This window comes from Thamnophis sirtalis, unplaced genomic scaffold (assembly GCF_051295495.1).
Source record: "Thamnophis sirtalis isolate CommonGarterSnake01/CBP01778 unplaced genomic scaffold, rThaSir2_p1.2 scaffold_7, whole genome shotgun sequence".
Taxonomy (NCBI): domain Eukaryota; kingdom Metazoa; phylum Chordata; class Lepidosauria; order Squamata; family Natricidae; genus Thamnophis; species Thamnophis sirtalis.
The window spans coordinates 38,592,542-38,606,683 of record NW_028261387.1 but is presented as its reverse complement, the minus strand read 5'-3'; the positions used below and the strand labels follow the sequence as shown (position 1 = coordinate 38,606,683).

At 35.4% G+C, this 14,142-nt stretch overlaps 1 protein-coding gene across 1 annotated transcript in view; it reads right to left on the bottom strand.

Annotated features, from left to right (window-relative positions):
• PIK3R3 (phosphoinositide-3-kinase regulatory subunit 3) overlaps nucleotides 1-14,142 on the bottom strand; it is a 59,453-nt gene that overhangs the window by 9,341 nt on the left and 35,970 nt on the right. The window contains exons 2-5 of the mRNA XM_014059129.2: nucleotides 6,753-6,864; nucleotides 5,139-5,237; nucleotides 2,187-2,367; nucleotides 1,398-1,523 (exon numbers count right to left, since the gene is read on the bottom strand). Coding sequence (XP_013914604.2) covers nucleotides 1,398-1,523; nucleotides 2,187-2,367; nucleotides 5,139-5,237; nucleotides 6,753-6,864 — 518 coding nt within the window. The remainder of the gene's footprint in view (nucleotides 1-1,397; nucleotides 1,524-2,186; nucleotides 2,368-5,138; nucleotides 5,238-6,752; nucleotides 6,865-14,142) is intronic.

The following is a 14,142-nucleotide window of genomic DNA, read 5'->3' as shown; positions in this document are numbered from 1 at the left end:
CTCCCGGTGGGGGGGAGAGGGCTGCGCCTCTCTTCTCAAACAAGGCTGCCCTCCATGCCTCTGCCCCTTCCCTCTCTTCTCAAACAAACTCTCTCTCAAATTGAGAGAGAGTTTGTTTGAGTGAAGTGAAGAAAGAAACACACACACACACACACACACAAATTACTCACAATAAAACATTACTTACAAATTACAATAACTTTGAATTCCTCCCCCCTGCCCCCTCCCTCTGACCCACATACCTTCCAGCTGCATCAAAAATGCAAGATTTGGTCTAGCCAGGGCCAGGCAGGCTAGGATAGTTGCTGCTAGAGTCACCACGTGGATGACTCTGCTTAAATGTTTTAAAAAAGCCTCTAAGCCCTCTGCAGGAGGAGGCGAGAGAATCACGTGCCTCATTTGCATAAGAAATTTTTCGCTTTTTAACCCTTGCTTAACTCTTAAAAGGTGAAAAATTCCTTATGCAAAGGAGGCCCATAGTTAACACTAAGCAGACTCAAAGTCACTGTGACTTGGAGTCTGGCAGCAACTACCTTGGCCTTTTTAATTATTTTAAAAAATTCTTTCCTTTTCTTCCTGAGACTGGTGAGGCCCTACCTCCCCTGCCTCCAGTGACTGCACGTCCCTGGAGGGAAGCAACTTGAAAAGCAAAAATAAAGTAAACAGGTCTATTTGCATGAAATAGTGATAAGATATGAGAAGGAGCTTTCATAAATGATGTAAAAAATTTTCTAATATGTTTTGCAACAATGCATATTTTTCTCCTGAATGTGCCAATCTGGGAGGTTTCTTTTAGAAATAAGGAACAGGAAGTAGCATTCCAGATGTGGTTGTATCTCAAAATGTCTAGCACACATAAAAATGCTTCCTGTTCCAGGTGGTTTATTTCCAAAACTAAGAACCATCCTGTAATTCTTGCATTCTGCAAGAATAGTTCCCACCTGGAACATAGACTTTTCATATACATGATGATATAATCTCAGTTTAGAGGGAATGTAAGTCACAAATTCTAATTTCATATTTGCCTCTGATAGATAGTAAAATGGCATGTGCAGGGTAGAAAAAAGCAAAACATGCTTTAAAAAAATCCTTCCCATAGCTGTTTTGGTGGTCAAATTGTCACATGTGTGTTTCAGAATATAGTGAGGAAAATTCAGAGGTGGGTTGCTCCTGATTCGGCCCAGGCGAACCAGTAGTAGCGGCGATGAGAGGCTCTTCCTACCTGGATACACACATACGCAAACACGCCTAAAATGGTAGTAAAAAAATTGGCAACCCACCACTGGGAAAACTATATATTGAAAATCAAACACCCCTTTGGTTTGCATGGGCATTTACTGTCAAATTCTATTTTTTGCATAGGTCACCATGAGAATGTAAATCAACTTGCAATATACCTGTGATGTTCTGGTATATTCTTCATATAATCTATCATATTCTTTACTTTTCTCTTGATATTGAGTGTGGTATTCCTGAAGCTTTTTGCCCACAGCATCAATATTATCTTCTTTTACCAGCTGATCCTGCATACATCAGAGCAGAAAATAGATACAATTTTCTACAAAAGAAATTCAGATGTTGCTTTCGGTGTATAACTACCGCAGGGAAAATGCTGACTGTTCCAATTACTAAGGAAATCTATACGTCTAAAGACAATATAGTTTTGGGATTTTTTTGGAGATCAACTTTTTTAGGATAAATGCCCAGCACTAACTTCTTAATTAATTGTTTAATCTCATTACAAAGCATAGTAGGTTTTCATCAATGAAACTGTTGGGATCTTTTTTTTCTTAAAAAAAGATATCAAATGCAGATTTTATGGTAAGTAGATAAAATCTGTTCATCTTAGTTTTGCATCAAGATTCATTAAAAAAAAACGATGTGAAATTATATTAGAAGACTATTATAGTTTAAAATGATACCAAATAATTGATATACATGGCGCAAAGATAAATTCTTGCTAACAAGTCTTAAAAGTGTCTGCATTTATTTACGTTGAAATAGTAATTTTTTATTTTTACATTAGATAATTAATGAAATGGGTACTTTAAAGCAAAAGCTCTTGAAACAATCATATTTTAGCTGTGGTAAATTAAAGTATTCAAATAAGAGTAGAACAATTGCTCCCAGCCTATTTTTTTATAAACATTCAATGAAATCTACCTATATGCTCTTTGAAAACTTACCTGCTGGTATTTAGATACAGGATACATCAGCTTCACATCAAGTTTAGGATTATACTGGGCAAGAGATTCATGATGATAGTGGTTAATCAATTCCACCACAGAATTAAATGTCAATGGATCAGAAAAGCCATATTTCCCATCCAGATGATAGATTTTTATTAATTTATTGTTGCCACCCTTCCTAGAAGGTAGATAATAACAATCATCAAGTACATAGCACATTGCATTGATGATGCATACAAATCATAAATACTTTATGCTAGAATAGAAAGCCAAATAGAACAATTCCTGCATAATTATTTAGCACCATAATTTTTCATTTTTATCTATAACACTTAATTCATTTATTTAATATTAGTATTTTAAAAAAATATATGAAAATGCATCCTAAGTACAGGCACACCCAAACCTTACTAGCTGCTAAGAACACCATGCTTAATTACAATTTTAAATTAAAATTTGGTAGAGGAAGTTTATGAATTTTATAGAAAACATTATTCTTTAAACCTGAGAAAGTTTATAAGGCACAATTTGCCTTCTTTGCCTAATTATATGGTCAGATGTTCTACAGAACTACAAGGAAAATAATTTAGCTGGCCTCAAATATACTGCAACCATTTGTATATCTGCGTTGCTATAGGCAAATAAAACAATTCTTCTGGATTCAATATATTAAAACAATTGGTAGGGTAAACCTGGAAAATTCAATCCTTTCCATTTCCAGATATTATTTTACTGTAATATACTTTTCTTGAAGAATTAGTATCTTAAAAACAGCTGAGATAAATATGAGAATATAATTCTCAATAGTTTTTAATCATGTGGTTGTTGCACATATTTATGTAACAAAACTAAAAATATTAATGGCCTGTCAAGAAAATGCTTGAAGCAGAGTGCAGAAGCAAACCTTTAGCTTTTGCATTGTTTTTTAGACCTATCCTGCAAAAGCCGCCATTAATTTTCAGAAAGCAAAATAAAGCACTGTATTTGAGGACAAAGAAGCAAAGAAAAAATAATTTTTTTAAAAAAATAATGAAAGATAGTCACAAACAAATCCCATAAGAAAATAGATCTAATTTATGAGGGTAAATTGAGATTAGGAATTAAATACAAGAGAGAAGGATTCAATGCAAAACACCACTCCTTGAAAATCACCTTTGATTTTAGTTTGTTTGGTTTGAGAACAATTTGAAGTAGTGATTAAGGCATCAGCTAGAAACTGAGAGACCATGAGTAAGTAACTAGTAACTAGTCCTGCCTAGTTATTTTTTCTCAGGTCTAGGAAAAAGACACTGGCAAACCACTTCTGAAAACCTTGCCAAGAAAACTGCAGGCCATAGTTCAGGCCATCTCTGAGAATTGGTCAGGATTGAATGGAAGAATTTATTTTCTTAAAGGCATGGCTATAGCAGTAGTATGTATGAAACATACAGGTAGTCCTCAACTTACCACCACAATAAAGCCCAAAATTTCTGTTGATAAATAAGAAACTTATTAAGTGAGTTTTGCCACACTTTAAAACCTTTCTAGCCACAGTTGTTAAGTAGGTCACTGGAATTGTTAAGTTGTTAAATTGGCTTTCCCATTGACTTTACTGTCAGAAGGTCACATGTCTGAATTTTGATCATGTGACTACAGGGATGCTGCAATAGTCATAAGTGTGAAAAACAGTCATAAGTCACTTTTTAGTGCTGTTGTAACTTTGAACTGTCATTAAACGAATGTTGTAAGTCGAGGACTACCTGTATGTGAGAGATATCAAGAGACTGGAACTATATAAAAGACTGAGAAATGCCATGACTTCCTTTCCCCTGCACGTTTAACTTTTTGTGAAGTCAATTTGAATCTCACTGGCTCGAGGTTGACTCAGCCTTTTGAGGTTGGTAAACTGTGGACTCAGATTGTTGGGGGCAATATGCTGACTTTGTAAACCGCTTAGAGAGGTCTGTAAAGCACTGTGAAGTGGTATATAAGTCTAAGTGCTATATTGCTGTTGTGCTAGTTATTCCAAGGAAAGGCAAGTGTTATACTGTGGTTAATCTTTGGTGAGATTCACAGCCTTTGGGGTTGGTTGGTAGCTCAACAGCTCAAGTCCTAACCAAGGACCTAGGAACTGTTAAGGTAACGTTGGAGGATATAAGCTGTTCCAAGTAGGGTGGTTTTTTGTAGAATCAGAATGTTCAAGTCTGATAAATTTAAAATTTCCAAATAGCGAGGAAGCCTTTTACATATTGCTCCAAGGACTTCAATTACAATCGGGACAACACACAATTTCTTTTTCCACAGTCGCTCAACTTCAATTTGCAAGTCCCGGTACTTTGTGATTTTTTCTTGCTGTCTTCAATTCGTTCATACTTTTCAACCATACTTTTTTCTTTTCAACTATTGTTATGTCAGGTATTGTGCTAGTTATTCCAAGGAAAGATTGCTATATTATTATTGTTATTGTTGTTGCTATTACTGTTAAAGAAAGCCATTGTATATTATTGCTTATTTTGAGATCTTTAGTTTGCCTTCAGGTAACTTTCTGAGACAAAAAAAAGTATAAACAACAGCTATAAGGAAACTGCTAAGGATAATTATAACAACCAAGACAATGAAAAGCAGCTCAAATCCTAAAAACCCTGTTTTTAATTCAGATTTCTGACATCCTTTGAAACTACTTTGAAACCATCACCTCCAGAACTTGGTTTTATAGAGAAAGAAAGAAAAAAAGTGCTAGGCTGCCAATTTTCATACAGTTTGCAAACGTTCTGGCACAAATGATGCTCTTTCCTATTATGCGGCACTTTTATAGTTCAGCACATACCGTACATAAAAGAACTTTCTAGGACAATATAGAATATTTACCATTCACATTCACTGGTTGCAACCCATCAATTTACTAGCAAGCTCTAAACAGAACTTTAGAACAGACAGGACAACTTATATGATAATATCCTAGTTATTTACCGGAGCGTGAGTGTATAGTCTCCCTGTTTCTTTGTCGATGCATCTCGCACCAAGAATGTTCCATCTGGCATGTCTCGGAGTTTGTCATTTACCTCTTCTCTGGAAGTATAAGAAATAAATAAAATGCATTTACTTTTACTTTTAATGGTAATAGCAATGTTAATTGCAAAAACATCTAAGGTAATCTTGTTTCCTTCTAAAACAATTACACATTTCCTACTTAAAACTTTCAGAACACTATTGCCTAAAATAGTTTGCAGTCAATTTTTAGAATTTACTTATATGGTTTGAAGCTTTAATTAAACTTTAAAAAAAAACAAAAACTCCCAAGCTAATATTTGAACTAGGTACGTCTGATTAGTTATAGTTACCGATAAGTGCAGTAACTAAGGATTGCTTCACATCAGGTTATTTACTGTTGATACTTTTAAATTACTTTAATCCAAAGATAATTTTACATTATTTAAATGTATACAATGTATCAACTTTTGTTTTGTAACTGATTATTTCCTGAACATATATTTGGTTGTAATAAATGATTATGATGCATGGGACTTTACCTAAATAGTAAGCCTATTTTTTTTTTGTTTTTATGAAGCAATTTAAGACAACTACAAAATCAATGATTAAAGAATGACACTGATGTGTAGCGGTTACTGGGCAAAAGATATTTTTAATGAAATTAAATGAGATATGCAAACTATTGATGATCACAATATTTCTTATTTGTAATGTGGCTATAACAGGAACTGTAGCTCTGCCAGTGGAAAAAGAAGTATTGCTACTTTCCTGCAACCTCTCTAAGAGTACACTGTACATGACTTACTGAATCATATACTCTGCATTGGTTCCACCACAAAAGCGCGTAGGACAAAATCGCGCTCGACAAAAGCGCGCTGTGACGTCATCACAGCGCGACGAAAAAGATCGAAAAAATGTAAAAATAAAGCTAAAACCTTCCCCTAACCCCCCCAAACCTAACCCTAAACCTAACCCTAACCCTAACTCTTAACCTAACCCTAAACCTAACCCTAAACCTAACCGTTAAAGTAACGAAAAACGTAACGCTAACCCTTATCCTAACCCTAACGCTAACGCTAACGCTCTAAAGCTAACCCTAACCCTTAACCTAACCCTAACCCTAACCCTAACCCTAACCCTTACCTTTATGTGAATCGGCTTGCTTTAATTTAATTTTTATTAATTTTTATTTGAATTTTTCGATCTTTTTCGTCGCGCTGTGATGACGTCAAAGGCGCGATTTTGTCGATCGCGCTTTTGCCGTCCGCGCTTTTGACGGGTCACGCTCTGCATTATCTAATCAAATACCTTTCCTCCTGATTTTTTAAATTGGACAGTTATGTTAAATGCAAAAAGGTTTAAGATCAAACTCACTTGAAATTAGGCTATTTTAGACATTTCATTTTAATGTAAAAATCAGTTTTTACTTATGAAAATGTAGTTTAAAAAAACTAAAGTGTCCATTTTTTGATTTCATTATGATTTAACAAGTAGCAAAATTGTAATTTTAACACTGAATAAAAAAACTTTTCATCAAGCTTACTGTCTTTACAATACTACCTACATAATTGCATATTATTTAATATTATTTACCTTGAGATGTCTCCCCAGTACCATTCCGCTTCCTGCAATGGTGAGCTGCAGTTCTCTTTTATTTCATTTGTATTGATAGGAGTCATTGGTTTGGAGGGCTTTGGAGGAAGAGCTGAAAGAGAAATTTGGTCTATTATTTCTGACCGCATACTACAGTGGTTCCCAAACTTGGCAACTTTAAGACTTGTGGACTTAAACTCTCAGAATTCTCCAGCTAGCTCTTCTGGCTGGAGAACTCTGGGGGTTGAAGTCCACAAGTCTTAAAGTTGCCAAGTTTGGGAACCACTGGCATAGTACAATCTAAAAATTTTAAAGAGAGGATTCAAGTGGCAACGAGACACTATTATTAACTAAACATTATTAACGTGCAAGAACTAAAGACAAAAGTGTCATTCCTGAAACTTAACATACATTTTATTTAGCTGTTATTTGATTACACATAAAACTATTTCATCTGCAAATTTTATTCTGGAATTAGGTAGTTCTTGAATTAAATAAATTACATTTTATGTTTGCCATAATACAACATTTTGAGTTCAATCAGTTTTTTCAGCTAGTCAAAAGGCTGGTCGCTCTGAGTAATATGAATTGTATGTTGAAATGGAAGAAGCACTGTATGATAAAATGGGGCTAAGACTCTGGATATAACGTATTGATGGAACAGTGGGGCAATATATGTGCTTAGAAGGACTGACATTTACATTGTTATAACTTAAAAGATAACTTTTATAAAGTTATATGCTGTTGGTTGATTCCAGAAAAAAATGTCTTGAATGTAGAAAGGCACTTCAAATTTTGGAAATGTGGACAGTAAGAAGGGTCATTTAATCATGACTAGTAGACTTGTAAAAAAGCCAGAAATGTTTGGATTCAAATACATAATACAAAGAATTTTAAAGATCAACATTCAACTGAAACCAGAACTTCTCTGGCTAGGATTAATGGAAAGCCAATTAAAAAAGAGCCATGGAAGCCATGGTTAATATGCATGAACACTTACATACACACACTAGGGGGGAGAAGGGGGTTCAGAACTGGTCTCCCTGACTTCAAAAACATAACTGATTACTTTTGATTAATATCCAGATAGAATAACAAAAGATACCACATGTGAAAAGGCAATTGCAAATTACATTTATATCACTGCTAAGAAAACTAACTGGACATATCCATGAAATCGTTGGGAGTTAAGTTTGACTCAAAGGGATACAATTTTATGAGTGATGAACCATGTCTTTTCAATACAGCACTGGCAAAAAGAAAAACCCAAACCACTGAAGATCTCAAATAAAATATTTCCTAAATCCTTTCCCGCAAATATTTAGCACTATGTAATATATTGTACAAAATATATTGTGTTTAGTTTCAGGAGTACATTTTGTAGAAAACATGTGAGGTCTGCATCCTAAGGAATTTGATAGAACACTGCCAAAAACACATGGTTTGGATGCATAAAGCTCCTGACATTTCCATTTAAAATTGCTCTATCCTAACTGGGTCAGGAATTTTCTTTTAAGATAAAATAGATGGCCTATGAGAAACAATGTCCCTTGATGCTTTTAATACAGCTATGCATGTTCATGAGCAGGAAAAGTAAATTGTAATGTAGTCACACTAATATAGCTAAAGGGAAAACAAATAACAATGCTGAGGTCAAACTGCATGCTAATATTTTAGGACTTTAATGTAAATACAGCAAATTTATTTTCTATTTACTCCAGAGGGAAGAAAACAAAACAATAAACTCAAGTCCTAAGATGTGGGTTTTCAACTAAACTTCAAGAAATACTTTTTAGCAGCAGCTATTCAAAAATGGAATTGATTATCTTAAAGCTAGTGGACTTGCCTTGTTAACATTTTGTATCTTTTTAGAGATTAACTTTGTTGCAGTGGACTAGCCCTCTGAGGCTCCTTCCAGCTTCATGTTTCTAAATGTTTCCTATCTCAAAATATGTTTCTAAACTTGACTTGAAGAGTGAAAACAAGTATCTTTATTAGCCATGTGGATGATAGTTAGAAGATAAGCATAACACAAGGTTTAGAAAAGGGGGTGCATGGGGGGGATAGGTTTAGAATGAATTCCTATACATTTAGAACAAGAGTGCAACTGGAACTGTGATAGAGTACAACTATTTTCTAAACACCAATGTTAGTTGTTAGCATTCTGTGCCTATGGAGCAGTCAAATTACAAAAGATAATGTTGCAGACTCACAAGATGTCAATATATCTTTCAGATACATAAATAAAACATATTTGAATATTTCTGCTCCCATAAATTTAAAATAATTATTGATATGACAGATTTCGGATTCTTATTTCAATTTCAGTTCTAATCCTGAGACACCCATCACATATCTCATAGGCACTGGGCTCACAAAAAGTGATCGTGAATCAATCATACATTCAATCATAGTGGAAATGCCAGAATTTTGCATTACATTATATTTAATTATATAATATTATATAAATATGGGGTGTTCACATTAATTCTATATGAAACCATCACTGTTTCACAGAACAAACTGTGAATATAAATATACGATATTTAAGGAAAAATGGCTTTACATGCTATCTGTGGAGAGAGCGTACTATAAATTATGAATATAAAACCAGGAATAGGGGTCTTAACTATCAGGGAGGCAAATTTCTGTTGAATATTAGGAAAAATTCAACAGTAAGAGCACTTTAACAGTAGAAATCAATAACCAATAAGAATGTGAGCTCCATTTCCCTGGATGTATTAAAACAGGCTGGACAGTTATGGCCACTTTTAATTGAATTTATGCACTGAACAAGGGCTAGACTGAAACTTTAAATGGCCCATTTTAGTTTTATGATTCCATGAAATAAACAATAGCATGCTAGGATACAGTTACTCTGAACTATGTCCTGCTATAACTGGAAAGGGATTGAGAGAATTAAGAATAAAGTATGCCAGTTGCAATTTAGTACTTGCTATACAAAGAATAATTTGCAAGTATACAAAGTCATAATCTAAGCAGCCACAGAGTTTGAAAACTGAGCTTTGCTCAATGGTCCATGTAGATGCCAAAGAACTAAGAAGACCAGAGCAGAAACCTCTCTCATAATCTTTTACAGCATCTGTTACAAATCCCAATGCAATGTACTGGATTTGTCTCTTTAGAAGGATAAGAATACTTCCCGAGTTCTTTGCAGTTCATAAAGAGACAAGAGGACTTGTATGTTGCTAAAGGCAGCTTTATTGTTAGCAGGCTATTTTTAATAATCTGTGAGCTGCTCTGGTTACTCTGGTGAGCCAAAAGCAGCCAACAATTTCATTTGAATATAATCATCCTTACCAAAAAACAAAACACAAAAACAGAGAATGAAAAATAGAAATTAAAAAGATAAACCTCATGCAACCGGGGGGGGGGGGGGGGGAGGGAACGCCTAAGAAAACAAATGTATTTAAAAGAAAACAAATGTATTTAACAGAAAACAAATGTGTTTAAGAGAAAACAAATCTATTTAAGAGAGAAAAAATTAAACACATTACTAAACCTTGACCATATGGATGGACAACTAAATCAGCTATATAATATGAAAGAGAACATTAGATAAGAATACATGCAGGTACAGAATGTGGAACATGGCATCAATTTTAGGTGCCAACTACATGGATTACCTTTAGAAAATGAAAGATAAAACATGTCCCAGAAAGATTTGAGCTGAAAAATACAATACACAGTTCAAACTCATGGTCAATATAAATAATGGGTTAAATATGCTTAACAAGTGAAAGAGACTCTAGGAGCTATGTGTAGAGACATTAGAAACAACAAAGTGAAAAAAAATATTCTCAAAATTTTACACAGAAAAGAACTGAACAAAGATGCATAGTAATTGAATAACTTTCAGTATCAACCAAGGGAGGAATATGAATGTAACTCAATCAAGAATGTAAAACAAGGAAAATAATAATAATGAAAAAAGTTTTGAAGGAATTATAGGAATATTTACAGTATAGCCAAGACAGAACTACTAAAGAGTAAAAATAATAATTACCTAATAGATGCCAAAAATATTAAATTAAAATAGCAACCCCCTTTTAAAAGAAATACAGAAAGATTAATACAGTAAATGGAATATAGTCATTGGTATCATAGGCAATAATCCAGCTGACCTATAGGTAAGCAATAGGTACCTGCTCTTATTTAACTGTTAAACGTTTAGGCAAAGAAACAGCTAAATTGCTGATAAGTCCAATAAATTTCAACAAATGTGAAATAATATTCTAGGGACTAGTGATGAAAAACTAGATTATATAGTCACCCTAAAGAAGAGATGCAAAAAATATATCCTTGAAATTACTAACCTGTCATACTATTTTTTTGCTTAAAATTTTACAAAGAACAAAGCTATAAAGAGAGATAGCAAAATGAATGGACAGGCAGTTTTCAGAAAAGATAGAGGGACACAAGATCAGATAACAAACATAAAATGGATTACAGAGGAAGGAAGAGAAAGTAAAAAAAGAAAATTACCTTTTCTTTATTGACTACAGTAAGGCTTTTGTGTAGATCATACCAGAACGTGTCCTACATTACAGCTAATCAAAGTATCCGAAGACACAATTATTCTTCTGAGGAAGCTTTAAAATGATCAAGAAAGCTACTATAAGAACTGAAATGGAGAATCAGGTTAGTTGAGAATAAGGAATAGATTGAGAAAGAATACACATTGTCCCCATATCTATTTAACTTGTACAGCAAATACATTTGAAGAATAGAAGATGGTGGCTTGGACCAAAATTTGAGATAAAAATGCTAACAATTTAGGATCTGAGATGACACCACTTTGTTAACTGACATTAACTTTGTTAATGTGAGAACAGTTCAAAATGGAAACTGAAAAATCTGGGTTGGTGTTAAATATTTTAAAAAGCTGTTTATTGAACTTGTAGTTGATGGCAAAACTTGACATATATTTTAGTTTTCTTGGGATCAAGGAAAGATAGTGTGCATTGACATAGGAAAAGTAAAGAGATTTACTAAGGAGGAAGCAACAACAAATTAAAATATGATCATTTATATGATCCCCACTCCACAAAGCATCCAAACAAGTGAAAGTAACGGTTATTCCAGTGATAAATATAGAAATATAAAATCAAAACTTTGAAAAAAAGTTGAGATGAAAAATATGGTCACCTTCAATTTATAGATTTAGAGATGTTTACTGAGAGCATTATGAATGGCAAAATTAATCAATTGGTTCTGAATGAAACAAAGACTGATGCTCCCTTAACCTGGAAAGTTTAGGAAAGTGAGAGAATGAGAAGGCAACAGAAAAGACAGATGGATAGGATCAAAAAAGATTACTGGAATGTGCTTGAAAGCGTGGCACGACAAAACCGCGCTACGCAAAATAGCGGAGATTAAATCGCGTCACTAAAGTCGCGACGTCATCATCGCGCGTCATCACCGCGGGGACAACAGCGCGGCGACAGAAGGGCGTTCTACATACTTCGTTCTTTGCCTCCAAAGGTAGCCCTCCTCCTCCAGCTGACAGCGGCTGCAGGCACGGGGCAAAGCGGGCTGCCCAGCAGCAGCAGCCCGCGGGAAGGGTCCAGCTCAGCCACGGGGGGCAGCAGGAAGCCCGCGGGGGGCCCGAGCAGGGCCGCCGACGCTGGCGGCGGAGGACGCAGCAGCGGCACCAGCTGAGGCTCTCCCGGGGCCGGCGAAGTGGGCTTGCCCGGCAGAGGCAGGCCGCCCTCTTCTTCCTCAACAACATCTCCTTGGATGGGCGGCCGCTGCCACCGGGCAAGCCCGCTTCGCCGGCCCGGGAGAGCCTCAGCCGCCGCCGCTGCCGTGTCCTCCTCCGCTTCCTGCTGCCCCCCGCGGCTGAGCTGGACCCTTCCCGCGGGCTGCTGCTGCTGGGCAGCCCGCTTTGCCCCGTGCCCGCTGCCGCTGTCAGTTGGAGGAGGAGGGCTACCTTTGGAGGCAAAGAACGAAGCATGTAGAATGCCCTTCTGTCACCGCGCTGTTGTCGCGGCGGTAGGGTCGTTTTTTTCTTAGCGCTTCAGACGCCGCGGATTTGCCTCCGCACTTATGTCGGCGCGGATAAGGTCATCGCGGTTTTGTGGTGGAACCCTTGAAAGAGCTATAAATTATTGCTGGCATTTATCTATAAAGCTGCCAGGAGTTTCAGATCAGGTTGATAATGCATAACTAAATTACTAATGGTAAACAGTTTACATACATTAACAACTTACTCATAGTTTTATTGTATCTTTTATAATCCACATAACCCTGAAAAAGTTTCCAAATACAGATTCAGAATGGCTCCTTTGTTAAAGTAATTGTAAAAGTTTCTTTCCAGTTCTAAAATTCTATGAAAAATAACATTTACATGTGAAAAAACTTGCATGTGAAAGTTCTAGAATCTAGGCAGTTGCATTCAATGGCTTTCATACAAGTAGCAGAGGCTTTTATTAACTGTTGTGGATTTTCTCTCTTGTCTCCCAGGCCAGGTGTGAACTTGGCATTTTTAATAACCAACTTCCAATATTTTACTAACAGGGAAAAACCAATCAAATACTAGCTGTTATGTGACTATCAAGTGATGCCAAGAACCCAAATGTCCAGATAAAGCTTGTCCAATAGAACTAAAACTCGGGCAAAACATCCCATTGCTTTATTTAATAGAGTACCAATTTTTCAAATTACCGGTACACATTATTTCACTGCATTTTAAAAACAATATAAATAATAATTGAGAACAAAACTTCTAAATTTAATTTTAACCCCTTTAACTTTAAAGGAAAACTATACAATATAATAAAAAAGTAAAAAAACTGAAAAAGGCAAAAATGAAAATAACACTGTTTATAGAACTCTGGTTTTGTGTAGTTTTTAAAAACTCAAATAAATGTATCAAACAGGCACGGCAGAAGATTCCTAAGGAATAAGCAGAAATATTTTTCTCCCCAATCTGCTGAGAAGTACAGGTACTTTTGGTCCTTTGGCCTCAGGTGTACCAGGAAAACTACTATTTGTGGCAGAGATATGGATCTTTTGGCTCTCAAACTTTTCAAAATTCAATTTATAGCCAGCATAGCCAATATGAAAATTGCTATAACTTAGTTCAAACAAGATTTGGAGGGACACAACTTCCTCTAAAGGCAATGCTTGATGGAAAGTGAACATGTAACTCTTTTTCCTCCCCAGAAAAAAATCTTACATCTTGCTGTTGGATCTAAGTCAACATGGAATATCTTTTTATCAAAGGAGATGTTAAAGAAAACATTACTACATCTTTGGGCAACTTTGTATAACCCCAAACTCATCATTTTTCATTAGTGATCTACTGTTCCAAAATTAATAAATCAGCAGCCTTATTCCCACTCTTAAAAGTTAAAATAAAGCATAA